Source organism: Calonectris borealis, chromosome 4, assembly GCF_964195595.1.
Source record: "Calonectris borealis chromosome 4, bCalBor7.hap1.2, whole genome shotgun sequence".
NCBI classification, from domain to species: domain Eukaryota; kingdom Metazoa; phylum Chordata; class Aves; order Procellariiformes; family Procellariidae; genus Calonectris; species Calonectris borealis.
In genome coordinates, this window is record NC_134315.1 from 70678558 (window position 1) to 70704810 (window position 26253).

The window sequence follows — 26253 nt, forward strand, 5'->3', positions numbered from 1 at the left end:
TTAGGAAATACTTTTTCACTCTACGGGTGACCGAGCCCTGGCACAGGTTGCCCAGAGAGGCCGTGGAATCTCCATCTTGGACATACTCAAAACCTGTCTGGACACGGACCTGGGCAACTGGCTGTAGGTGGCCTTGCTTGAGCAGGGGGGTTGGATCAGATGCCCTCCAGAGGTCCCTTCCAACCTCAACCACTCTGTGATTCTGTAAAAAACTTCAGCCAAACAGGGAGCCAACTGTAATTGTTTATAAATAAAAGTATTAGACTACATCCAATTGTTTTGATTGGGTGTTTGCAAGTTGGTTTTCTGATGGGGAGAGTCACTGTAAAAGGAAATGATGGTCTTTTATTTATCTTCAGTAATAAAGATACAAAGCTGATTGCTCTATTCAACACTGTCGGTGTTTACGTGCATTGGTAACACATTATCTAAAAGTGCAGAGCCTTCATCAGAGCTGCTGATAGCTTGAGCCACTTGTAATGTTATGTCTTCCTAAAGTTCTAGACAGCTTGTTTTTTAAATTGATATATTTTGACTGTCAGTCAGAGACTGGCAGAAGAAAGAGTCTGTGAATTATGCCGAAATGCTCTTATTTAAGGCTTGTGTTTCACAAGAGCAGTCAAATAACACAGAGGTAAGAAAGTGGATGGAGTTCATTGCATGCCTGCCACTCATGTGACCCAAATTCAGAATAAAGAGCAGGTAATAAAGGCACAAGAAACTGCTTTTTTGAATTAATTAGGGAAATTAATAACTTAATTAAATGACAGCAATTGAAGGATGATTGCTGTACAACAGGGGGTATAAGTTACCAAGTAAAATTACTCCAAGTACATATTTTCCCTTCTCCATTTTCTTTTTCTTCATTTTGCCTGTCAATTTGGATCATCTCTTGTTTAAACACTTTCTGACAAATAGGTACCCTGTTTTGGAATTAAATCAGAATTAAACATCTGAACTGCGAAAAGATTTCAAATCTGTGAGGAAAACATGAACTGGCTTAGGTAAAGGAAACTCTGATGTCCAGAACTCGCACTGTCTGAAATGTCCCTTTCATGAACTTGTGTGGAGCATTGTGCAGGGTTTCCTTTAGTTGAATATTATCTATACCCAAGAGAGTGGAGAGGGGTCATAGTGCCCCACAATTTCTGAATTTCTTCACATCAGGATGCATCCGTCAGGCATACGGTGTAACTCCGTCCCCTCCGTGATACGGTTTTAGTGGCAAGCATCCTCTAACTTTTCAGCAAGCAGTTTCAGAAACGCAAAGACCTTTTGCTACCCTAATTTATCTGGAACTGCTAGGAAGTCAAGGAAGTTGTTATGGCTGTGGGCTAAATGTATTATACCCAGCACGCGCTCCTTTCCTTCCTCTCTTCCTTACTCATGAACTCTCTGTATCACTCTTCCATGCCTGTCATATTTTGGGGACTGCCAACAGCAACCATTTCTGCTTGCTAGGAGTCTTTTTTTAGACACTCTCGTAGCAAAATTAATTTCAGCATGGGTTTAATAGCATGGGACTCAGTGCAACCCAGAAAAGGTGTTTGTTCCTTACCTTCTTTATTGCAGGGGCTGCACAGCCCATGTTCAGACCCTGTGTCAGGGAACCATTGTTCCCAGTTGTCTTACTTGGCTCCTGGGGTTTTGTCCCCTTCTTTCTTACTTGCATACCAAAACACACTCATACTCATGACAGTGGTCTTCCCTCCACCCCCCCCATTGCAAGTGGGACTTTGTATTGCCTATTGGTCCCATTCCAGCGGTTCCCTGGTGCCCTAGAAGTCCTGCGTCACGTTTGTTCTTCTCAATACCAAGGGGAATATCATAGCAATGGAGTGCCGTAATTGTCATCAGACCCTGGTTCTTCAATCCTTTAGCAATCAGAGCTGGTAAAATCTTGCTCAGCAGAGTTTGCCAGAGGAATAACAGATCTGTATGTGCGTCCCCTTTCCACTGGGATCAATTTGGGCCTGGCTAACTGGTGCTTGAAATGCTTCTATTTTTGCACTTTCTCACATGTTAAAGTCAAATAGCTAGAACTGTCCTAGCGTTAAATATGATGTTCCTTTTAACTGGATCTTGCCAGCACAATATTGTTCGGGCTGAAATTGGTACTGAATTGAAATGACCAAATAAAAAATAAAGCTTGTTAACCATTCAGGTAGGACTTTTGTTCTCATGTAGGGAGCGCAATGAGTACAGCCATTGTTGTGTTTTTTGTTTTTTTTTTTTGTTTTTTTTAATAGCTTACTCACAACTGGAAATGGTTACTTAAAAGGAAAACATAATATGTTGGCTACCAATAAACTTATTTTGTGCGTCCTGAGTATCAAGAGAAACTTATCATCTGTTGTTAGTCAACTGTACCAAAACCAGTAAAATATTTCTTTTCTCAAACACTTCAGTGAAATCTCTTTTTCTTCCTCTAGCAGAAAATAAAATTACATTCTTCTGAAATCTTTCTGCAAGCTATATTCTACCCTGCAGAGGTATGTATACCTCCCTGCGTCAATGAGGCACAATGAACTTGGCAGAGAATTTGTCCCCAAGGAGTGGCTGGTGGTCTTCCCATCATTCTCCTTGGGCTTCCTGAAGGAAGGGGGTAGTTTGTATAATCAGTTGTTTCATCTGAACCTTTTTTAATGTGAAGAGGTGTAAGCTCTTGTGACTCAAATTCAGCAAGGAGATTTTGGTTGTATCTCTTTTACAAGGGTGGTATCACCACCTCAAGATTTAAGAAGTTACGGCCCTGAAAAACTAGGAGTTTGGCTTAAAAATCATGCACATCTTTTTAAAAGCAACAAAAAGATCTCTGGAAACCTTGTGTTTAGGGTGCTTGGGTGTGGTTTGGGGGGGGGGGGGGGCATGAGTGGGTGGGGTTTTTGTTTTGTTTTGTTTTTTTTACTTCTTTTCCCCTCCTCCAGGAAGCCTGAGATCTAGAATAAAAGCGTGTGATATTGTGGCTCCAGGAACTGAGAGTTACTGAAAGTTATGCCAGATGTTGCAAGACTTGCAATAAAATGGTAAAAATTGTAAGAATTCTTAGCGGTGGAAAGAAACATACTTCATTGTCCACTTTTAAATATCCAAAGATAATGCATTTTACAAACACACAATACTTGTAGCAATAATGTTTTTGTATTCTGCCTTCCTTACTTCCCTGGTACTGCTGAAACTGGTAAAAGCTGTAATTAAGCTGTCATACCTAATTTTAAAATCCAGTTAACATTTAATTCTTATTTTAAGCTATTTTTAAAGTAAAAAGGCAATGTATTGGGAACTGAGCCAGAGATTAATAACACATCTTTTAAATGACAGTGAAAAAGTGTAGAACAAAGGGGGAGAATTTTTTTTAAAAAGCATATTATCCGAGGCATGTGTTGTGATACAGCACTGGAGTCTTGCACCAAAATATAACTTTGAAAAACTTAACTAATTCCTATCTGAACTGTATATAATTAACTTTTTAGGTAGGAAGGGTAATTTGAGATTGTTTCAAGCTGTGTGTAGAATGTAGAAAGTGTTTAATTTTCATTTTTTAATTATGCTCGTGCATAATAAACTGAGTGAATGCGGGGTGTGAATAAAGAGAATGTGTATTTGTACATTATTAGTACTACTAATGCATTTTGAAACTGAAAAGAAAATTACTATTGGTTAGGTATTCACATTTGTTAAAGGTAATAGTCTATTAAAAGTACTTGTCTGTTCTGCAGGATTTGTTCAGTGACGTCAGTCCACAACATTTTCCAGAGTGAATGCAGATTAGCGGTATTATATTGTCAGCATGAAGTTGGTATCTGGTAGCATTGCATGATGGATTAACCACAGGGGTTAGGGCATTTTTTGAAAAACATGATTTGAGTATCTCTGAGTGAGCTGACAGTTTGTAAAGGTGGTTGCAATGAACTACCAGGTTACAGCCTGTCTGGAATAATTGAAGCGCCTCATCAGATGCCCAGGAAGCATATTCTTCCTTATCACGCAGCTTGGGGCGTAGGCTTTGCGATTCTTAATAGGCGCAGGGTGGGAATATTAATATGGCAGAAGAATATATAATACTAAAGGAGATTTCAGATTGTTGCCAACATTTAAAGGGGCGTTTTTAATTCTGCAAATTATATGCTTGCGTATGTCGTGCAGTCATTTGTTAATACCTCAAAATTAGAACAGTGTATTTTGATCTATTTGGCAATGGGCATATTGCTGTAGAAGTATGTTGTACCTGCCTACGTTTTAAGACTATTAGCTTTTCTATTTGTGAATGAAATTACCCTGACAAATCCTGTTGCTTTTTTCTTGTTCATATATATAAAAAAGCTGTGCTTTAACTGCGGATTGATGAACATTATCTGTGCTAACACTGAAATAGCAAATGTAGGCGGTAACGTTTATAGCGTAGTCAAAAGCACGACCTGACCGTATGCGTGCATTATAGAGCTATTATCAATCTGACTAGCTCAATTGCCAGTACCGGTGAAGTTGTAAAAACTCAGTATCATAGGCAAGTTGTACAGCTTGTGCCATTTTTAATGCCGTTAGGACTTCGCTGCTAGTTAGGTTAACACTAGGCTATCGTTAATACCATTATATGTTACGTATGCGTGGCAGACCTTTGGTCGCACTGCAGGCGTGCCAAGAGATAGCGGCCGTATCATCACGCCTATTCACTGTCTTCTAGCTCTTCTCCTGGAAAGGCAGCTTTCGGTAGGAGTCTGAGGACACTGAGATTTTCTGAACCAGGTTTACACAGTAGGTACGTGGTGGAGCTAGGGAAGAGTCCCTGATGAGGAGTGGGCGCGTCACTTTGCTTTGCATGCTTGCAAGTTAGGCACTTGGCCCGTGTATCACTGAAAGCAGCCTTTTAGGTGCCCAAATACCTGGTCTTTCAGGTTTCCTAGTCACGAACTTTTCCTCTAAGGCTTCCAGTGAAGGCATTAGATATGTCTTCTAGTAAGTGGTGGACAGTGATGACTTTGCAGTTTGGGGGAGAGATGATACGGGTTCAAAATAATTTGAAAAACTTCACCTGCTGCTACCAGGCCCTTCAGGCAAACCCCTCTGTTGCAAATACTTTCTTTAATAGCAAGCAAGAACTGAAACCAAATCTCGTCGTTTGTATTTTGAAAGTATTTTCATTTTTTTTTGTTCCCTAGCATATTCTTTTGTGTTACTTCTGTGTGACTAATTTTGTCCATTTTAGTTATGTTTTGTTACCTTTCCGTAAAATTTCTGTCTTCAACTTGTTTTTATCATAGGAATACTTATAAATGCAGGCAGAAAATAACTGTTTTAAAAAGCATAAATAGATCGGTGTATGTAGCATCCCTGCTCTATAAGGCTTTCGATTTAATTATTTCAAGTTTGCAAAAATATGCTTTTAAAAAAATAAACTGTGACATTCACACCCACCTCCCCCCCACCCCCCCGCCTGCCCGTGGTTGCCTGTGGAGGCTTTTTGTAATGTCTTATTAGAAGAGTTTTTACTTTCTGTAGTGTTTGTTTTTTCTACAATGCTATAGCTTTACTTTTCTACTTATTGTTTTTACACAGAGGAATTGCTTGGAATGTCCCTTCTAATTTTAACTGTCAGTTTAGTTCTCGACTTGATATAGCTAACAGTAGGTTTTTTTTTTTCTTTTTCCCCTCCCTACAGCAACAAATCTCCTATTGTAAAACCCTTTCATAATGACACACTTCCTCCCCCCCACAATGGTACATCAAGTCAGATCTACAGGAATGCAAAAATAGCTCAAACATGCCACTCTGCCTGACAGTTTTAAGAGTTTCTCAGCGCTTTCATTTTTTTGAAAGCTTTTTTTTTTCTCCCCAGTCCAAAGAAAAACGGCAGACTGAAGTCTGCAATAACGTGGTTACAAATTCCAGTCACAGCGTAAGTTACAAATTCAGTGCAGATAGTTAGCAACAACTGCAAAAATGTACCAATGTGATTTCAAATCCTGTGTGCTTCCCTCACCGCTGGACAATGTGGGTTTGGTTTTTACGCTTTCTAACTGCGAAAATGCTTAGTTTACTCTTATCAGAAAACTTCTCTATGCCACGTATACTTCAGATTGCTTGTGAATCTGGAGCTAGGTACTTGAATGATGGTCGCCAGTTTAATATCATTAAGCTTCCTTTATGTTAGAAGGAGCTGTGTACAGTGGTGTATGTATGAATATGCAGTTAGCAGAGTGTGTTTTGGTGTGACTCATGCGTTTTGGTGTGACTATCTCTTATTTCAGTTTTGGGCATGGACTCCACAGAAGCAGGGATGTCTTCATGGAAACTCCTGGCAGTTACAGCAGACGGCAGTGGAGTCAGTAGTACAGCAGTACTTTGGGTTTACAACAGCGGTCTGATAGCAAAGCTCGGCCAATCCTTTGGCAAAGCGAATTGAAAAGGTTTCTGCTAATTCTAGGGTTTGGGCACTCTGCCACTTTATCAGTTTTACTAGGATATTTAAGTTAGATTTATGAATCATTTAATTTCCTCCTCAGATCAGTGTTTTAAAGCTCCCCGATCTGGGGGGTTGGTGGGGTGCCTGTAGACTTTGTCAGTATTTTAAGAAAGATGTACTGGTTCAAGGCCTAGGTGCTGTTTGGCATTTGGATTGATCCAGTAAGGTTTTTTAATAACAATTATCCAAAATTACCAATGGTAGGAAGAAAAAAAACAATATATTGGATTGTAACACATTACTATAGATCTGATTTTGATCCTATTTGCCATGCATAAAGACCAGATCATTAGAAGTTACCCTTTTATTAACAACAAACCTAGAAAAAATAAAATAATAGCTAGTCCAAACAAGCTCATATTATGCACTTAAAGGAAGAGAAATTTTGGATCTCTTCAGATACTGAAAAACAAAGCTGATCTCTATCAGATACGCATAATGGTTCCCTTGATTACAATTTTGTCATTTCATTTGTAAATAAATTTCTTGTTAGCTTTTTGTGTGACAGACAGAGCATAGCTCATCTAAATGATGAAAAGTCGGCAATAATAATAATTCTGAAGGTCTTTTTCTTCAGTTTTGTGTCAGGATGTGGGAGATGTTTTGCAGCAACATGTACGTTCTTTTCTGGCAGCGTTATGCTCTTTCATCTTTTTCTTTCTTGTTTCCCTCCTTGTTCCCTCTCACATACAGAAAAAGCAAATGCATCTCCTCTGATCACTGTACTGGATTGTGTATCTTGGAAAAGCATTCAGATTCACTTGAAGTTGCAGCACTGTTTCATTCCAGCTTCCGCTGGCGTAGGGAGTGGAGTAACTTGTCTCTAAAGAGGCTCTTGTGCTGCAGCATCTGCTGTCTTAAAATGCAGAAAGCTTGAAATACTCTGAACTGTCCTCTCTTGTGTTCGTAGTTACTGTTGTACGTCAGCTGCCTTGCGAGACTAACCTTACTAATATAAATTCTTGTTAATAATTTGATAGTTATTTTTTGCTCACCGCTTGCCAGTTTGTTTGTCTTATACATATGCCTTTCATATACAAATCCAAACATCAAACCTTTAAGTCTTGGCAGCTATAGCAAACGACATGGAAGCTGTGATTCTTCATTCCTGGCCTTTCCGAATACCTGACTTGTCTGAAAGCCATGCAACAGGGAGTTGCTTCTCTTTATACACGGACAGGCTTCCACCTACTATAGATACATGTTTTGGAGGAAATGTTAAGTCTAGGAGTTGTCACGTTTGCATGTTTCATCTGTGGGGCATGAGCATCAGCAGAGGAACCATTTTCTATAGGGTTGAAAAGGGGAAAAGCTGTTAGAGTTGATTGACTATTTTTTGGACAGAGGCTGGATAGGAGTCTTTCATGTACTCACAGCTGAGTGTTAAGTTGTCTCGGACCTTTGTTAACTTCTGAAATAAACCCCTTCTTTTGGTCATATCTCTTCTGAAAGATTGCCAGCTCTTGGAGGAATCAGGCTGCATTATCCACTTTTCAAGTGAGGGTTATCTGGGAGACTGTATCAGTGTTGGTATCTTGCTTCAAAATCTAAAGAATTAAGATAGTTATCAGCATCATTGCAGTGGAGAACTCTTCCTAATTAATCTGCTGTTTGTTTTTTGAACTATTATTGCCTATTTTTGCAAGCTGACTTTAGCTGTTGCTCATAAAGACTTCTTGTATTTTACTTTCTCTGGTAGAACCTCAAAGAATGCCTCACTCAACAGCACCTGAGAGTCGCCTCTGGGTTACTATGTATGCTCGACTTTCTGGGTTCTATAAATAAAAAACTTCCCAACATAGCACTTGTATTTCTCCCAAAACTCACTGTACTGTTTCATTACTTTCTCACTTTTTTTTTTTTTTAAAAAAACAATCAATTAGCTGTTTTTCAGTCTACAGGACAATGCATCCCTTTTAGACCAGCCCAGCCTGAATAATATTTCAAAGAAGTCAATGTACAAGTGGTTTCTAGAGATAAGTCTGATTGCTTTTTCTTAGTCTAGTAAACCTTCTCTCTTGACTTCTGGCATATTTCAATACAACATCATGTGCTTTTTCCCTGCTCCTCTGTTTTATTTCAACCTTTTGTCACCTTTGGATGTTGATTTGTGCTTTAGTAACTGGGTTTGGAGTATTTATTTAATAAGTGGTAAAAGATGAGAGGGAGGGAATAAATATAGACTTTCTCAAGGAAATCCGTGTTAGACTTTCCGAAATGTTACCTGTTGTTACTCGTGAGTCTTACTGTAGTCTTACACTCTTGCTGTATTAAATTTTCACTCTTTTGCTCATGAAAGACAATGGTATTATTAGGTAAATAAAGGCTCTTTTTGTGAGAAAATGCAGGATCAAGCCATCCATATAAAAATGAACATGAAACTCTTGGCAAAAAGTTTGAGTTTAATTCTGGGAGGCCAAATAACACAGTATAAATGCAGAGAAAGAGGTAGACAAGAAAACTTGTATATATTAGGCAAGTGTTATAAATATGAACTTTTCTATGAAGTCATTCATTAAGTGTTAAATATGTGGAACTAAAGTTCAGGCTTTTGGTAAAATTGGTCCACAATATGAAAAATTTTTCATCATTAGGATCACTTGGAATAAAGAAATACCTGAGGAAGGAATGTTAAAATAAGAATTCACATTAATCCCTGCAGAATCTTACTGAAGTAGAGGATGAGCTCTGTGACATACATGTTGGGACCCTGCAATGAGAAAGTGTATGGGTGCATGTTCTAAGGATTATTTGTTACCAGATGTTAGGGATAAAATATGGATAATAAAAGTTTTAAGGGAAAAAAGATTAATTCTGAGGGAGTGATTGATAGCTTCGCTTTTCTGAAAAATGAGTCACACGTACTAAAATAGAAGAAGAGTCTGCATCTTCTCTGCAGAGCATTCACAAAAAATGATAGTGGTAATTTGTATCATATTGCACTTTGCAATAGGTCCGTATCACTTAATGTCATGTGAATTGCATAGCCAGAGACAACATTCAAAGTTTCAAGTGATGATACAGAAATCCCTTTTAAATAAAAAATGAAGAAAAATGCCTACTGTAAGATTGCGTGTTATTTTGTTCACTTGAAAGTACCCTACTCTGAATAGAATCCACATTTGATTCAGCCTTATTAGTAAATATGAGCTGGGCTTGCCTGGTTTGCTTAGGAATGAGGTGGCACCTAAACTTTTGAATACCTACAATATGAAAAAAACCTAACTACAGAGTTCCTTTTTCCTTAGTTTCCTGTGTGATCTTTTCTAACAAGTTGATTCCCATTATAGCTCATTGAGCTGAAGTAGGATGGCACAGATCAGTAATTAAAGAATGCCTGTATCCGTCTGCCTAGTGACTATTATGCTTTGTTGTCTTTATATCTACACGTTGCGTTGGCTGTGAGCAGCCAAACAGAAGGACTTCCCAGTCAGGTTCCAAATCCTAACGTTTTGTCATCTTTATGTCTGACAGAGTTCTGAAGCCTCTGAAGTGGTAATCCTGGAGCGCTGCTGGATTGTGGAGTTCAGGAGTAAAACAGCTGTTTCCATAGTTCTCAGTAAGTAAGACACAGCTCAGTATGTTTTTTATTTTTTTTACTGAATTTTTTTACTTCTGTCAACCAAAATGACAACAAAAAAAATAACCACCCAGACATTGAAACTTTGCTAAAAACTTAGCTAAAATATATCCTGTTGTCTGTTAGATGCATACATCTAAATACTACTTGTCTCTGAATTCATGCCTAAAAAGGAAATCCTAAAAGCTATTGTTTTACTTTTCCTAAAATCAAGTGAAAGCCTTATGTCATCTTCTTCCTCTGACAATAAATAGAAGTTTGATGTGCTGGTTTGTTAGTTATTATGTACAGTATGGGTTTTACGTTGATGCATAGCCGATTAATCTTATTCTTGAATGATTAATCATTGCCAACCTCCCTATTAAATTAGGGGTTTCCTGGTTTTCTCACCTCCTATCAACTCTTCATTAATAAAATTAAAAAAAAGTAGAAAAAATGAGTTATTTTGTAGAAATCATAATAATTATTTTAGTGGAAAGATTTTACTTGGAGAAAATGGTGACATAGAGTTTTCTATGCAGGAACAACTCAAAAAGCTATTGTGTTAGAAATTTTTTATGATGTGGATTCTTTCTGATACCACTGCAGAGTTTTGAAGTCCTTAGATCAATTTGCCATTTTCTGTTAGCTGTAATGGTCTAAGAGCAGTTTTGGTAGGCTAGTAAAACCAGCTACAGGGGAAAAAAGGTTATGCTGCATTTGTGGGCTCGATGGCCAGCTTTACGTTTAGTAGAAGTTCCTACTTACTTTTTTTTTTCCTACTGACCAAAATCTCCAGTCTACTTCAAGAAAAATGTTGCATTAATTATGCTAACTTTTGTCCTCACCTGCTGAAGTGATTCTTAGTGTTTGGTCACATTTGAGAAGGCAATGACTTAAAATGTATTTGTTGTGGGTTTCATCCTTTTCTGGGTAGTATTCTGGGGAATAGCTGCATCTTTAGGAGTGGAATTAAATCTTATGTCTTGTGCCTGATGTTGAGGCACTGCATCAAAAAGGACTTCTTTCTGGATTTGGAAGCATCGCTTTGCCTAACTATAACAGCTGAATGATTACCATTGACTCTCAAATTAAGACTTTTCTAATTGTGCCCTTATTGGTTCCAATTCACTGATTGGAATCATCAGCTTTATGAGGTGGTGGTGTTACAGTTTGGGTATAAATACAGTCATGTCAGCTCCCTTCTGGTATGTCTTTTACAATGCTTGAACATAACACTGCTGAACTGAACCAAGAATAGAGTTGTAATTGCTGACAGGATTCTTTCAATTAGCTTTGAAGCCTGCAAATGGGACAGTTTCTGTGGCAGCGAGACTGGCAGATTTTGAGTCCAACAGCTGGGGAAGGAGACAACAACGAGTACTGAGTAAGCACGTCAGGCTGCCTGTGGAGGAAAAGAGACTGTGGATATGTGTGGAGGAAGACATATACTTGCATAGTTAGGAACAGAAATTGCTACCTGAGAAACAGGTTTAGAAAGCAAACTTTCCAAAACAAAGTTTGAAGGTCAGTAGAGTGGTGTTAGAGGTAAGGGTGGCATTCTGACCCGCCTCTAAAAACATATTAAAGTAGAAAAGAGGAAATAGTACAGAAAACTCCAGGTATACAAAGCCAACGAATGATTGTGAGTGCCTGGGGCACAACCAAAGGAGTACAAAAGAAGACAGAGGAAGAGACAGACCGGTAGAGGAGAAATGGATTTCAAACTTGGCAATTTTCCCGTGCTGGAGAACAAGGATAAGAGCCTGGCTGATGATTTGTTGGATGGGAAAAGAAAAAGAAAGCTGGACTATTATGAGGTATTAGAACAAAACTGAAGACAAATGAAGATGATATACTATGTGAGGATAAAATACCAAAAGAGTGAAATAATAATCCATGTACTGTAGGAGAGAACAAAATTCAGAAGACCAAAGCGGGGAGAAAAGCAAAACTCGGGAACTAAGAGGAGAGATCTTTGTCAATGGGGGCTTTGATCATGAAAAACTAGCTGCATTGTCACAAAAATATATCCATTGGCCATTGGGAGCCAAAAAAAGCTCTGAAATCTGTATCTGGGACTTAAAGGATTCAGGTGGAAGCGGGATAGGAGGACATTACCTGCTCATGATATCAAATTCCTTGTGGAACAGAGGAGAGCTCTGCCAGAACACAGCAGAAGCTCCAAGAAAGGAGGCGGAGGTGATCTGTGAGATTTAACTTGTGGTGTGGCTGGGAAGGGACATTTTCTTCATCTTGCAGGTTGCAAGATGAAGAAAATCAGCTGGGGCTTCAGCTTGGAACTGTGAGGGGGGTTTTGGACTGAGCTTTTGACTGATTCTCTGAGTGGTGGGCTGAATCCTGGGAGACGTAAGTAAGCGTGAATAAGTGGAGACTGGGATATCTAAGAGGAGAACGTAATAAAGGGCAGTGGAGTAAACATGGAGGGGAAAAAGAAGGACATTTTCATGCAATATTTAGTGATATTGTAGAGCTGATCATCACCTTAGGGTGATGCAGACACTGAAACATAAGGGGAGTGCAGAAGAGGTCAGGCAGTCGCAGCGGATAATCCTGTCAGTGCTTCAAGTGTAGTGCTCCCAAAGCAGCCTAGCTCAAAAGGTTTCTAAGCAGACCATGAAAGAAAACAGAAGGATTTGTTAGGTGAACTATCGCTCTGTGTGTGGCTGGTTGCTTGCATGCCCTTGTAACATGAACTAGTTGCTATTAGCAGAACAGGTCAGACACTGGTGTGAGATGGCGACTGAAGGTGGCAGTTCACATGAGTGTGATTTGTTCCTGAAATCCCGACGGTGTGATAAGGAGAGCATTTCAACCCTTTTGTCCAAAAAGATCTTAAACCTGGAAACTGCTGCTGCGCACTGAAATGTTTGAGCAATGCAGTGTGAACTGCCTTGCCTTGGATGCTTCTCAGGAATAACCACCGTGTTCGCGCCGTCTAAGCTTGCACCTTGTACAACATGGGCAGGCATCGTGGCCTCACCAGACAGAGAAATGTATAATCATCGCTATTTAGAGAATAGCTATGTCTCTGCTGGACCCTGGAACCCCTGTTCAAGGTGGTTACTCTGCTGGGTTTATGTGCCCAGGTGCTGGCAGTGGGGGCTGCAGGGCATCCTCTGTGAGGAGCGGCCAGGGCTGCTCCATGCCGGCTCCAAGGGACCCACCGCAGGGCACGGCTCAGCCCCTCAGCCCTGCCCATGGCGCCTCGGGGAAAGCATATTTCAGAAAGGGTAAAATGCTGCCCAGCAGTGAGGAGTGAGGGGCAGAAAGTGTGAGAAACAGCCCTGCGAGCACCAGAGTGAGACCAGATGGAGGGGAGGGGGTGCTCCAGGCGCCCGAGCAGAGATTGCCCTGCGGGTCCTGGAGAAACCCCAGTGGAGCGAGTATTTCCCTGCAGCCTGTGGAGAGACCACGCTGCAGCCAGGGGTGAAGTGTGAGGAGGAAGGAACAGCGGAGAGGAACTGTTACGGACTGACCATAACCACCCCAGCCCTCAAACCCCCATGCCGCCTGGGGTGTGGGGAAGGTAGAGGAGTCGGGAGTGAAGTTGAGCCTGGGAAAAAGAGGGGAAGTGGAGGCAGGGAAAAGTCTTTGTTTCTCCCTAGTCAGCGCTATTTTAATTTGCAATAAATTAGATTATTTTTCCCCTAAGATGACTCTGTTTTGCCCAGGATGGTAATTGGTAAGTGATCTCCCTGTCTTTATCTTGACCCATGAGCTGCTTCATCTTTTCTCCCCCAGCCCTGTTGAGGAGGCAGAGTGAGTGAGCAGCTGGGCGGGTGGCCAGCAGCCAGCCAAGGTCAACACACCACAGTTCATTTGCGTCAGGTGCTTTTCTTTAAGTGTTTTGTCCACTTCCAGATGTGTCAGTGTTTGAGCAAAAGATGCAAAAAGATAGACAACCAGGAACAAAAAGTTGCATTAATGTTGGTAGTTTTTGGTCACTGTTACGTTTCTATGGAATAGGGCAGTTAGAGCTCGTGTGGCTAGATGTTTGAACCGATCCCAAGAGCAATCTGAAGTTGACCACTGTGTTACATAGAGCCTCGTGGGTGAGAGCAAAGAACTCTGTCTGCCTCCTTTCCTCCACGTGATGATGCACAACACAAAACTGGGAATGAACCCAAGAGACGCAGGCACAATGAAATGAAATCAGATGTCAGAGACAACATTCAAGGACTGCCTTCTCTTGATCTGTAAATCTCTTCTGTTTTTCAGGATAAGAGATTCCTTTAAGACTGTATTAATTGCATTACTGTGTGTGGTCCCTTAGTGAGAACTAGGGAGGTCAGAGCTCCAACATCCAGGTAGGGCTGGTGAGGCGTGAGGAGGAAGGGAGGGAACAGAGGAAGAAGACAGAGCTTTTAATGCAAGGTCACAGTCATCTAAAACATATTGCAGGGTATCAGGCAAAAAAAAAAAGCTTGCATATAGGAATACCCTTAAGACGGCAAGCATTCCCTTTTGCCATTTGTAGTATGTAAGCCACTTAACTTTGGAGCTTTTAGTTTCCTTCGATAGTAGTGGCTTGGAAAGGCAGGTCAGTATCACTCCCTGTTTTAGAGATGGAATAACTGAGGCATGTGCTCAGGTTACTCTTGCAGACCTGGGCAGAGAATCAAGGTCTCTGAATCCTGCCTTTTTTAAGGCAGAGTGATGGTCCAGCCAGTGATGTGATATACTTCCTTTCAGCAAAAGCAATCTGCTGCTTTGCAAAGGCCACGCTTAGTACTTTTGGTGAATGCTGCAGTATTTCTGCTCAGTGGTCTTGAGATAGCATTGTGGTATTTAAATATTTGTGTGGTCTGCCTTGCTTCCAGCATAGGTGTGGTACTTATTTAATGAAAGGGGAGAAGCAATGAGGCATGTGTGGAAGCCTACAGGTATTAAAAGAAATGAAGTATTAGACTGCACTAGCCAACCTGGGGTATCATGCTATATTCATTTCAAATACCTCAGGCTTTTTGTGAGCTTCTGTGGGGACTTAAATGGAGATTATAATGGTAACTTATATAAGTTTATTCCAGCATAGAAAAATAAAAAACCCCCCAACACTGAAGATAAACTTTTTAATTAAATTCTTTATCTTTGATTGAAAATTTAACTTCCAAAGGAAGATTAACATACTGTCATGAGTAACCATGGGATGATTTCATCACTACTAATTTGAACATGAAATGCATCAGCATATAGAATTCAGTCAGCTTAGTGAATTAAAAGCCTCTGATGTCTGTATTAGAAATATCCTGCAGATATAATTTACGTATCAAAGCTTCCATTCTACTTTTGTTACAGCATATGGCGGTTAACTCTGATGGTGCTTTATATTTTAGAGTGGCAGTGGCTCATTGATATTCTCAACCATTTTCCACTGCTGAGGTAGCAACTGAGAATTACTTTTTGCTAGCGTGTGTGAAGAGAGAGAGACAACCTGTAACCTTTTAGAAGTCTCTTACTTTCCATATTGGCATAGGAGGAAAAATAGTGATCTGCTAGAAAAGGAGAGGCTGTCATCCTGGACATTGACCATGTGCTTTGTACTTGTTTTTATTTAAATCCTACCTGTAATTTCTTTTTTAATCCTGTTCAACATGATTTTATGCTTATAATTCTCATTAATGAAAATAAAGCAAGCCATAGAGTATCAGTTTTCCTGTCACTTGTACACGTTTAGTAAAATGAAACAATAAAGCCTTCTTAAGAAAAAAATGAAAATTAATGACAAATGAAAAAGCTTTAAAACCAGTGTTTGGAAATGTGTTTGTTTTATTTTATATTTTAAAAGGCTTTCCATTAAACCGCAGTCTTTTGAAAGACAAGGTTCAACTCCAATAACTGCCTACACTTTTTTTAGTGACTCAATTCATTATTTGTGGTTTCACATAAACCCAGGTTTCTGTGTAAGAGATTATGATTAAAGTTACAATCAAGTGCACTTTAAAAATTAAGAGGGACATCATTAAGACATTTTTAACAAGAAATTTGTTTTCATTTTTAAAACAACTGAAATATCAAAGTACTTGCAGAGAAAAGAGGCAGTTACTATTGTTAAATTGAAAAACTTGGGAAATTTAAGTATTATTACAAAATAATGGGAACAAAAAAAAAGTTATTTGAGGATGATGGAACTAACACCAAAATATGCTTCTGACTTTAGACAGTTGGGTTAGAGTAGAAAAAGGCTTTCCAGTGCCTGGGGATCTCTCAGCTTCTCTTTCTGCTGTTTCGTTATTTGACAGCAGTCCCATTTGAGCAGGGGGGTTGAATTCTTTATTTGAGCTGGCTTCTGTGGGAGAAAGTCTTACTGAGATCACGCTTCAGCTAAAGACTTGTTGGTGAAGAGAGTCCTGATCAGAAAAGGCTCCATGAACAGACATGTTTGCTTTCCAGTATCTGCTTTCTCAGCTCATGCCTCCAATTGAGTCTCTGATACTGAAATAAGGAAAAGAAGGTGGGCAAGCTGCTGGAAGGGCCGCTAAGCACCTGCTGGTGAGGTGTCTCCGCTTAAGAAGGTGCCTGAAGCAGCGTAGCCACTGGACCACGTTAGCTTTCCGTAACGTCAGTGTAAGTGATGTCTCTATTTCTGCCCACTTTGTGTGTCAAAGGACGGGAATTCAAGGGTTTGAACACAGTTATACACTGTGGAAGTTGGGCAGTTCCTAGACGACAAAACTTTCCTTCAAAACATGTGTAGCAACACGACTGGCCAAGTGGATGTGAGTTTCTATAGGCCCAAGTGCTACATCCACCTGCTGTAGAGCAAACACAGAATGCTCTGCCACAGAATCTGTTCCCACAGATTTCACCAATGATGCCTCGGCGTGAGCTTGCTTTTGCAGCATTATCCAAGTGCCAGTTGCATTATCCAAGTGTCAGCGCTAACATTTAGAGGCTACTTCATGCATTGGAATTAGTAATATTTGGCATTTTTTTTTTTTTTCTTTTTTTCCTCTCCTGAGGCTAGTAGCTGTGACTCTTAATTTATTTTCAAGTGGACAGTTCAAAACTGAGAAAAAGTGGAGAAACGAGAAGAAACGTTCTGATAGCTGGTTATTTACTGCAGTTGCAGACTAGTGTTTAACAGCAAATATGAAGAGTATGCCTGACTTCACACATTTTTAGATTTGCTCTTGTAGTAATGCAAGTAGTATAGTAGCAGTACTCTTGCTTTTAAGCACTCTGCTAGGTTCAGGAAACAAATGAGATATCTTGGGAAAAGCTGAGGACAAAGCTTTGTAAAATGTTGATTTAGGTAGATAGTGATTTCAATTAGATATATACAAATCTATTGTCAGAACAAACACTATTGATACATCAGCAGTTAGGTTACATCAGTATCCCAGTGTCTGATCTCAGAATCTTTCCCTTTCTTTCGGTTTTTGAGTTTATGCACCTATTGAAAGGTCCTATGTTGATTCTTGTAGCTATGTAGACTTTCTTGGGTTCAAGAAGAAAAAGAGATAAAGATAGAAGCATATACCATTTTGCTTTGAATTTAGGGCTAGTACATTGAACGCTTGTTTGGCAAAAAACCCCATTGTGTTTAACTGTGTGAATGTCTTCCCTGGGTTTATGCCACTGAACTTGAAACCCCACCAGGGATGTCCAGCACTGAGATGAAAATTACTGTTCTGCTATTGCAGATTCCCAAGTAGATAGAAAATTTTCTTAGTATTGTATGTTATTAAACATTACATGTCCTCCTATTCAAAAATTATATCATAACAGTAAATCTAGGAATGCATACCAGAAAAAGAACTGGTCTTGTTGAAATCAGTAGCAAATATTCTCAAAAGGTCAGGATTTTTTTCCAAAACTAACTCATGGTAACTCGTGTCAGCAATAACAGCATAACAAAGGATGCTTGTGTACTTGTATTTTTTACAGTAACTCCTTAATTGTAAAGTATAAAGTGCTTTTGTCCACCCGTGAAATATTCCTGCGTTTAGGATGTTTCAATACAACTATAATTCTGCTGATATGTCTGCCACTCATTTGAGGCCTTCATTACATTTGTGGGTCTGTTAGTTTTATTTTCAGAAAGACTCATTTCAGCTAAGTTTTGTCTCCCTACTGAAACTTGGAATTAAGTGTCTGAGCTTGTTAGGGTTTACTGTATGCAGCTGATTTAAAATAATAGTCAACATAACAATTGGGAGAGAAGAGCAAAGAGATGATGATCTTTATTATATAAATAAACCTGCTTCTTTATTGCAACAGACATTTTTGCCAATATGCATTTTGAACATTGTGTTTCTTCTAGTATGTGAACTTGTTGTACATAAACATTACATGCATTGAAACAGTATGGGAAAAATATAATTTACCAACTGTTGGATCTGCAGAATAAAACTTTCTACATTTGCAGGGATGAATATTTTTCAGGTATTTTCATATGCTATGCTCCATAGCTGTCAGAGTACTCTAAAGAGCTAAATATAGCAGACTGTAGTGTTTTCAAGTGATAGTTTAGAATGAATTTCCAGATCTCAAAACTGGCACCTGTTAGATCAGAATACAGTGAATTATGCCCACTCCTACTGCATTTCACTATCCATTTCTGGTTCCATGCATATTACGGGTGATTCAGTAAGCCTTTTGTGCTTGGCAGTCTGATTCCCACAGCTAAGAAGTAAATATAAATAGCGTGATTTCAATTGCAAAACATTGATTTCCTCCCAAAGCAGATGTTTTTTATCTAGCTAGTGGTAGGATATTTCAAGACAAGATCACTGTTCCTATTTACATTTAAAAATAAAGAGTAAAAAGAAAAGAACACCTTGATATATTTGTATTTTGGTTGTTAAGTGTTGGCTTGTTTGTCTGGCAGTCTTTCCTTAGCTAAGGTATCTTGGATATCCAAACCACTTTTATTAAAATTGTCTGTGCTTTTAAAGGCTGAATGGTATAAGCAGGTGTTTTGCATGCCTGTAAATTTTTTTTTTTTTTTAAATTATTATTAGAATGACCGCTGGTTAATTTTGGTCTTGATACTGCTTGACTACATGCCTCTTTTTTTCCTTTCCTTTTTCTACTGGTAGTTCCAAAATACTATGAAATAAAAACAAACTTCTGAGTCATTGAGGTCAGTGCCAGAAGGGAGTAGACCACTGTGCTGTTGCAGATCTTACCAGAGCAGCAGAAGAGTTATCAGCTCTTCTAATTACCAGTCTTTTTGAAGTTACTGCCCTCATGGCTGAGATGCAGTAGCAGATTACATGAGAGCTTACAGCTGAAACTTCTATGTCTCTAAATTCATCTTTGACAAACAATTGAACTCAACTTGTTCAGATTTGATCACTGAAGTACGTATTTTGTGTGTAAACAAGGATCTGATGAACATCTGCAGCTCCCTCAGGTTTTGAATATTCTTGTCTCAAGAACGGAATACCTCCTTTTCTGACTGAGCTGGGGCTAAGGCAAGAGTTTGAATCTTTATTAGCAACTCTTAAATTGCCTGTGAAGCCAGAAAGACGTTCCCCCACTTTCTGCTCTTCATTCCAATCTTTCCTCATGAATTCTACAGTCCAACTGGTATGTGAAATCTTACCCAGCATTCTTAGCAGCAGCTGCAGCCACACATTTAGATTTCCTTAGATCCACCCCAAGACAAAAAACTTGTCCCACCTGTATTGGGATTTGTGCCAGCACAGTTTCAAGAGGCTTCCAGACTTGAGGTTTGCATCTTTTGTTCCCCCATAACAATAAAAGTGGAGTTAATTGTAAGTGGCAGATGCTCAGTTTATGAAGTGCAAACGGGTTTAGAATAACATGTGGGGAAGTGCCCAAGGTTAGATACTCAAGTTAGTAAAAGGGAACTTAAGTTCACTTTGTACTGAAAAAAACTTGGATTTTCAAACTAAATATGAAAACATTGAAATGTTCGGTTTCATCCAGTAATATGATCTATGGCTTGCTTAGGTCAAAATGATTTTGATGTCCAACCAAATACTTCAGTCCTTGTTAATACAATAGCACAGGTGTTTTATAGAGTTTTATGTTTCTAAATCAGTTGGTAGCTTCTTTTAAAGAAGCATTGATTTTTCTTTCTTTCCCAGTTTGTTCTTCTCTGTGTGTGTCACACTAAATGTCACATTGTATTTGTGACTCTATGAAGCTATCTGTACCACAGAATTTTAAATGCCTAAGAGGTGTTTTTTCCTCCTGTGCTAATCTTAATCAAATGACTGACCCTTGCTACTTACCTAGATTCCTTGGGAGCTTCAGCTTTTTTTTCCCCTTTTTTTCTTTTGTTTTTAGAACATTTGGTCATTAAACAATTAGTCTTAAGGCAGAACAGCAAACGACACGTGGATAGTAATGAGGTCAGAAGCTCCCACATACAACCTGTTGAGTCTTTACAGAGGAACTATGTCATGCTAAATTATCTGCATTTGTTGGTGAGCAGTATTCTGGCAAGGATGAATGACAGGCTGAGCACAAAGGAGAGCTCTAATAGAAGAAATGATGGACACATTCATTCTGGCGAATCCCGCTATCGTCAGAACCGTGTCTGCTGCCCCTGCTAAACCAAATTCTTGTTCAAGTTAGCAGCTCTGATAGATTCTGCAGCCTAGCAGGCAGCTGTGCTAAAAAAAGGATTTCCCATTTCGGTTTGATTCTGCCACCTAGTTTAGCAATATGTTAATTGCTTTTGGAACCACTCTGTGGTTAGACTTAGTACTTCACTGAGTGTGAAAGGACTGGGGTTCAATTCAGGAGGTGGATGGAGTGCATGGTTCTATGACCATGAAAAGAAATGTGTGTGGTGGTTTTAATTGCGTGTGACATCAATATTTTCATGATCCCCCTTTTGAATCAGAGTTCCTAAAAGCTGTGTTTATGTTTTCTGAGTGCAGAGTTTCAGAGCGGAGAACCGGATCTTTACCTTGAGGCTGCATCAAAGCCAGATTGCGAATCTTGGGCTGTGGCACTGGGAGAGGCAAACTCGGAAGGTTTGCAGAATAAAATTCAACAGCTCCGGAGGTTGATCATGGAAATCAAAGAGGAGAGATCATCAGATGAAGCACAGCAGTTTCTCCCTTCATCCCAAGTAGACAATCTAGGAGAGCCGCAGTTTACGAGTAAGTGCATGTACTCATTTTATTGAGTGGAACAATAAAAATGGCCTACTCTCTGTAGCAGTACAGGTAGTGTCACAAACAGGGTACCTAATGCTGTGTAACTTGTTGCTTGACAAAGTGCAGTTGTAGAGGAAGTAAACCGATGATGATGATCTTTAAATATCATTACCTGATATATTTTGATTTATGCAGATAACCTTCAGGGGGACAAATGTGTGATTACTGTGTTTCTGACTCTTCAATCTGTTTTCTTCATAAGATTTAGAAAATGTTTAATTAGAAATATTCCTCTCCTCTTTTGTGTCCTCTATGAACATATGGACTACTGTTTAAAATATAGTCTGATAACTTCGATAATTGTATAAAGCTTTAGTGATATTTAAATTAGTATCACAGATTTGTTCTTTGTGATATAGAAGCACTCTGGGGATTTAAAAGCACGTAGCTGTATGTTGAGTCGCGTTTGGTGCACTGGAGTCTGGGCACTGTATTTCAGTTGCCCTGTTACTTAATCAAGTCTGTATCCAGCATATTCATAAAGGTGTTCCAGACCAACATGCTGACTCTGCTAGCGGCAGAATTCAAGTCGGAAATTTGTTATAACTCTATTTAAAAAACCAAACCAAAACAAACCCCCCAAAACCCAAACCAAAACAAAAAAAAACCCAAAAAACCCTTATTTGTTATTTCTTACTGACCAAGGCCTTTCTAAGCTCTACAGCTGTAATTTTTCTTGCACAGACTTGAGTGATTAGTTAATAGCAATGAGAACAGTGTGAAACTAGACCTATTCAGCAACATCAAGTTTTCACGGAGCAAGAACAGCTGTAAGTTTTGGTGGAGGTTTTTTGTGGTGCTTTTTTTTTTTTTGATTATTTTTAATTTTTAACAAAAATCTTGTGTTCCACTTCATGTATCAACTTGGTCCTTCCCATCTGACCAATTTCTTCAATATTGGCAGATATGTGCTCACTAGAGATAAAACATAAACGTTAACTAGGGACAGTTTAATTTCTACAAGGTTCACTGATACTGTAGTTGTGATCCAATTACTTCCTGCAGAGGGTGAACAACTCAGTGTTATTTAACTATCCTTCCTATGTTTCTCTTGTTGCAGCTCTGTGGTTCACTCCTTTATCCTAGTGCAACAAGAAAATATTGTCCTTTGCAGTAAAATATGCGCTAGAACATAATTCCACAATGGAGGGAATTAAAATGCTCTTGTTGTCCTTGGTACATGAGAAAACGAATTCATGTGCTATTTTCCAACAAAAAGAAGTTAGTTTTGTTGCTTTACGATTTATACGTAGGTCAATAACATGGTGATATATTTTACTGTATTAACCTGATTTACATTCACAGAACATGTTTTTTTATTTCCATTTTTAATGTGATGACATACCTACTTTAAAATGAGTCATTAGATTTAATATTTTTCCAACAGATACATAATTAGTTGTTGTGATCAAAAAATCTTACAAGAGCCCATCCATGAAAGGCTGGGGTTTCTTTTCTTGGTTTCCTTTCCCAGCAACAGAACGTTTCTATTAAAAAGAAAGGAGTCGTCTTCAAAAGTAGTCTTTTTTTCAGGCAAGTATTTCATGCAAAGGTCTCTTTCTCTGTAAGTTTGTAACATAAAATGTTACTCTGGTGGCAATGGCAGGTAGGTAGAGGTATGAATTAGGCACGTGAAAGTTTTACTATATATTAAAAAGCTAGACATTGAAATAAAATTATTTCTAATAACTTTTTTCTTTTTCTTAACCTTGAAAGGTATTCAGAGAATTGCAAATGAGCCAAAGCTGGAGTTCAGTCTTGGTAAGATACAATTTTGACTTCTTGGAATTGCAATGGCCTGTGTGCGTGAAGAGTTTATGAATATAGTGTTACACAACGTAACATGTTACCTGTTTAAAAAAAAGTAGAACAACCCTGGTTCCTTTTGGTAGGAGATGTGCCTGTGCATGTCTTCGAACTGCTGACTTTAGATTCTTAATTGGTTGAAATGGCTAAAGATCTCCTGAGTTCTGTAATGCTATGCTGCTCTACCAAGCTAAAATTTGCCCCATAGCTTTGTGAATGTTGTTTATGAAATATTACTTACTTGGGACAAGACATTTAAGGTGGAGTGTTTAAAAAGATATTTTATTCAGATAAAAGTACTGTTCCTTTAGAACAAACTTTTATTTAAAAGCATTATTATTTTGTAGAGAAGAGTCAATATAAAAGTTGACCTGATTTTCTCTTTTTATACTTAGTATAAGTAATTAGTATATGAGAACTATATATTAATTTAGTATACAATATAAGAGAATTTTGTTTCAGGAGGTTTTCTATCAGCTCAAGCCTCCCTCTCTATTCAGAGGTATACAGCATGATTAAAATTGCTCAGTAAGTCAAGCAAGCTAATTGAATGACCATGTATTTGTAATACAAGATAAAGGTGCACAATATTTGCAGCACAAACTGTGTCGTTTCGAAAGGAAAATTGTCAACTTTGTCATTGCTCTTTCAGTGCAAAAACTTGGAAGCTTTTGAAATAGTAAGTGAAATAATTATTTTCTGTAGAAGCACTACATACAATATTTCCGTATCAGGTTTAGGTGATTAACAGTTGGACTCAATGATCTTAAGGGGTTTTTCCAACCTAAATGATTCTATGATTATTCCCAGCTCCTGTATACAGTAAAATATACAGTTGCAAATAATGTATCTTTTGAAATATCTGATGCTATATGCTGCATGCATTCTGAAATGACTAAAACAGGTTCTTGCCCTACTCATTCCATCATGGTAGCCTGTTTCCTGGCCCTGTCCTTTGAACTGGGTTACACTTGGCTTGTGCGCTGCTGTAACTATGCTGATTTAAAAGCTGATACCCTAAAGCTGTGCCCTTCGGGCAGATGCAATTCTGTCTGATGCAATAATTTTTAGATTCCCTTAACTAAATCTGGGTAGCTTTACCTGTATGCCTTTTAAAAACTAGACAGTTACAGCATTACAAAAACTTTGTGGAGTATTTTTTTTTTCTATAGGGACTATTTCTGCTGAAATTGTTAAATGTTGGCATAGAAGAAGGGCCTAGTTCTCTGTTGGGGAATTACCATGCTATAATAATCGTTAAGAGCGATTTTAACTTTTCTGTGCCTTTCTATATGCATTTTATAGGTGATGTGACTGTAGTATTTGGGCAGAGCTAGTAATTCATAGAATCATAGAATAGTTTGGGTTGGAAGGGACCTTTAAAGGTTATCTAGTCCAACCCTCCTGCCGTGGGCAGGGACATCTTCAGCTAGATCAGGTTGCTCAGAGCCCCGTCCAACCTGACCTTGAATGTTTCCAGGGATGGGGCATCTACCACCTCTCTGGGCAACGGGTGCCAGTGTTTCACTACCCTCATTGTAAGAAATTTCTTCCTTATATCTGGTCTGCATCTACCCTCTTTCAGTTTAAAACCATTCCCCCTTGTCCCGTCGCAACAGGTCCTGCTGAAAAGTTTGTCCCCATCTTTCTTATAAGCCCCCTTTAAGTATTGAAAGGCTGCAATAAGGTCTCCCCGGAGCCTTCTCTTCTCTAGGCTGAACAACCCCAACTCTCTCGGCCTTTTTTCATAGGAGACGCGTAATTGTTATGCTCCAGTGATAACAAACTCCTCGAATGACCCTGGTGGAGAGGGAGGAAGGTGCTACAGGCAGTGACTGCAAATTAGATGAGTTATACTTCAGGAGAAGTTGCTTTCAGTGATAAATGTGCCCCAATAGGCAGAAGTGTAAAAACGATGTCAAGCCATTTTCAGACTTCTTTGGGCTCATGCTGGATGGAGCTCTGTTCACTCGTGGTGTCAGTATTTGTGTTTTGCATTTGGTTGTTTCTATTTATGTTCTGTGGTTTGTTCTGCAGCATTATTGATTGAGTCATTGCAGCTCTGTGAGTGATCTTATACATTGACTTCTGCTGCTGCTCAGGTAACAAGTAAGAGTAACAGTGTAAACCTCTTGGTTTTGACTGGTATTCCTAGCCGATGTTGTAAGTCAGGGATATTTGGCAGCATAGGCAACTATGTAAAGCTGATTCTTAGTGTCTTGATCCTAAAATAATACTAAATATTGAAGCATAACACATTTGCATTAGGGCAATCCACCTTGAGTGACTGGGTGGTCCATGGAAGACTTCAATTTTATCGTAACAGTTATCTTTCTTACCGGAATATGAACATACCCATGCCAACACTTCCTAGCTCCAGCCACCCAACTCACCACCATGTGCTACTCATACGCGTACAAACATACATGCACGCAGCAGAGACCTCTTGCTGGTAAGTGAGACAGGAGCAATGTAGCTGGGAAGGTTGCATGTGCTGCCTGGCCCAACCAGCCAGTTAAAATACCTCTTGCAAGGGCAGCCAGTCAAGATGCCTTCTGTGCTGTTCACTTGGTGATTGATGGGGCTGGAAGGGACTCTCACCCTGACAGGCTGGTCCGTGCGTCTGGGAAACATGGACTGCCTTGCTGTGCCAGCGGAGCCAGGTAGCTGCCCCTGGGCTGCTGGCAGGCCAAGGGCACTGGTTGCCTGATCTCACCTTTTGAAGACTTGGCTTATGTCAAATTAAAGACTTGGTATTAGCTTTAGCTAGTCAAGGACTTCCAAGACCTCTCTGTGAGGCAAAACAAAGCATGGTAAGCAGGGATGAGAGAGAGATTTCTGCAAGGAGGCACACTGCTGCAATGTGTGCCTACCTGGGGTAACCAAATCTTAGGGCTCTGTAGAGACGTTTCAACTTTGATTAGACTGGTCTTTGGCATTTAGAATTTGGAAGGCAAATCTAAGAGTTAATAACCTATAAAACTGGTCTCTAGCCCTGAAAGAATGGCTTATATCTTTAATTTTGTATGTAAATAGACATTTGCTTATATCAGTTAATTTATACATGTTTTTAACTATGTTAAAAAAAATTGTCAGTTATCACATAATTGTACTTTGTAATTCTTCTGTCACTAGTTGGTCAATGAATAATATTCAGAAATGGAACTCTCCAGTAACTAAAACAGAATATAGCTTTTTAATAACATTTGGGTGCTGCCTAATACATGAGTTTTATTTAGGGACAGTATATCTAAATACTG

The 26253-nt window shown here is 39.2% G+C and overlaps 1 protein-coding gene across 4 annotated transcripts in view; it reads left to right on the forward strand.

Annotated features, from left to right (window-relative positions):
- Positions 1-26253, forward strand: part of INPP4B (inositol polyphosphate-4-phosphatase type II B) — a 294823-nt gene that overhangs the window by 68554 nt on the left and 200016 nt on the right. For all 4 annotated transcript variants that reach the window (XM_075150076.1, XM_075150074.1, XM_075150077.1 and 1 more), the window contains exons 3-5: positions 9938-10022; positions 20906-21130; positions 22904-22948. In XM_075150076.1, the coding sequence (XP_075006177.1) occupies positions 9938-10022; positions 20906-21130; positions 22904-22948 (355 nt within the window). The remainder of the gene's footprint in view (positions 1-9937; positions 10023-20905; positions 21131-22903; positions 22949-26253) is intronic.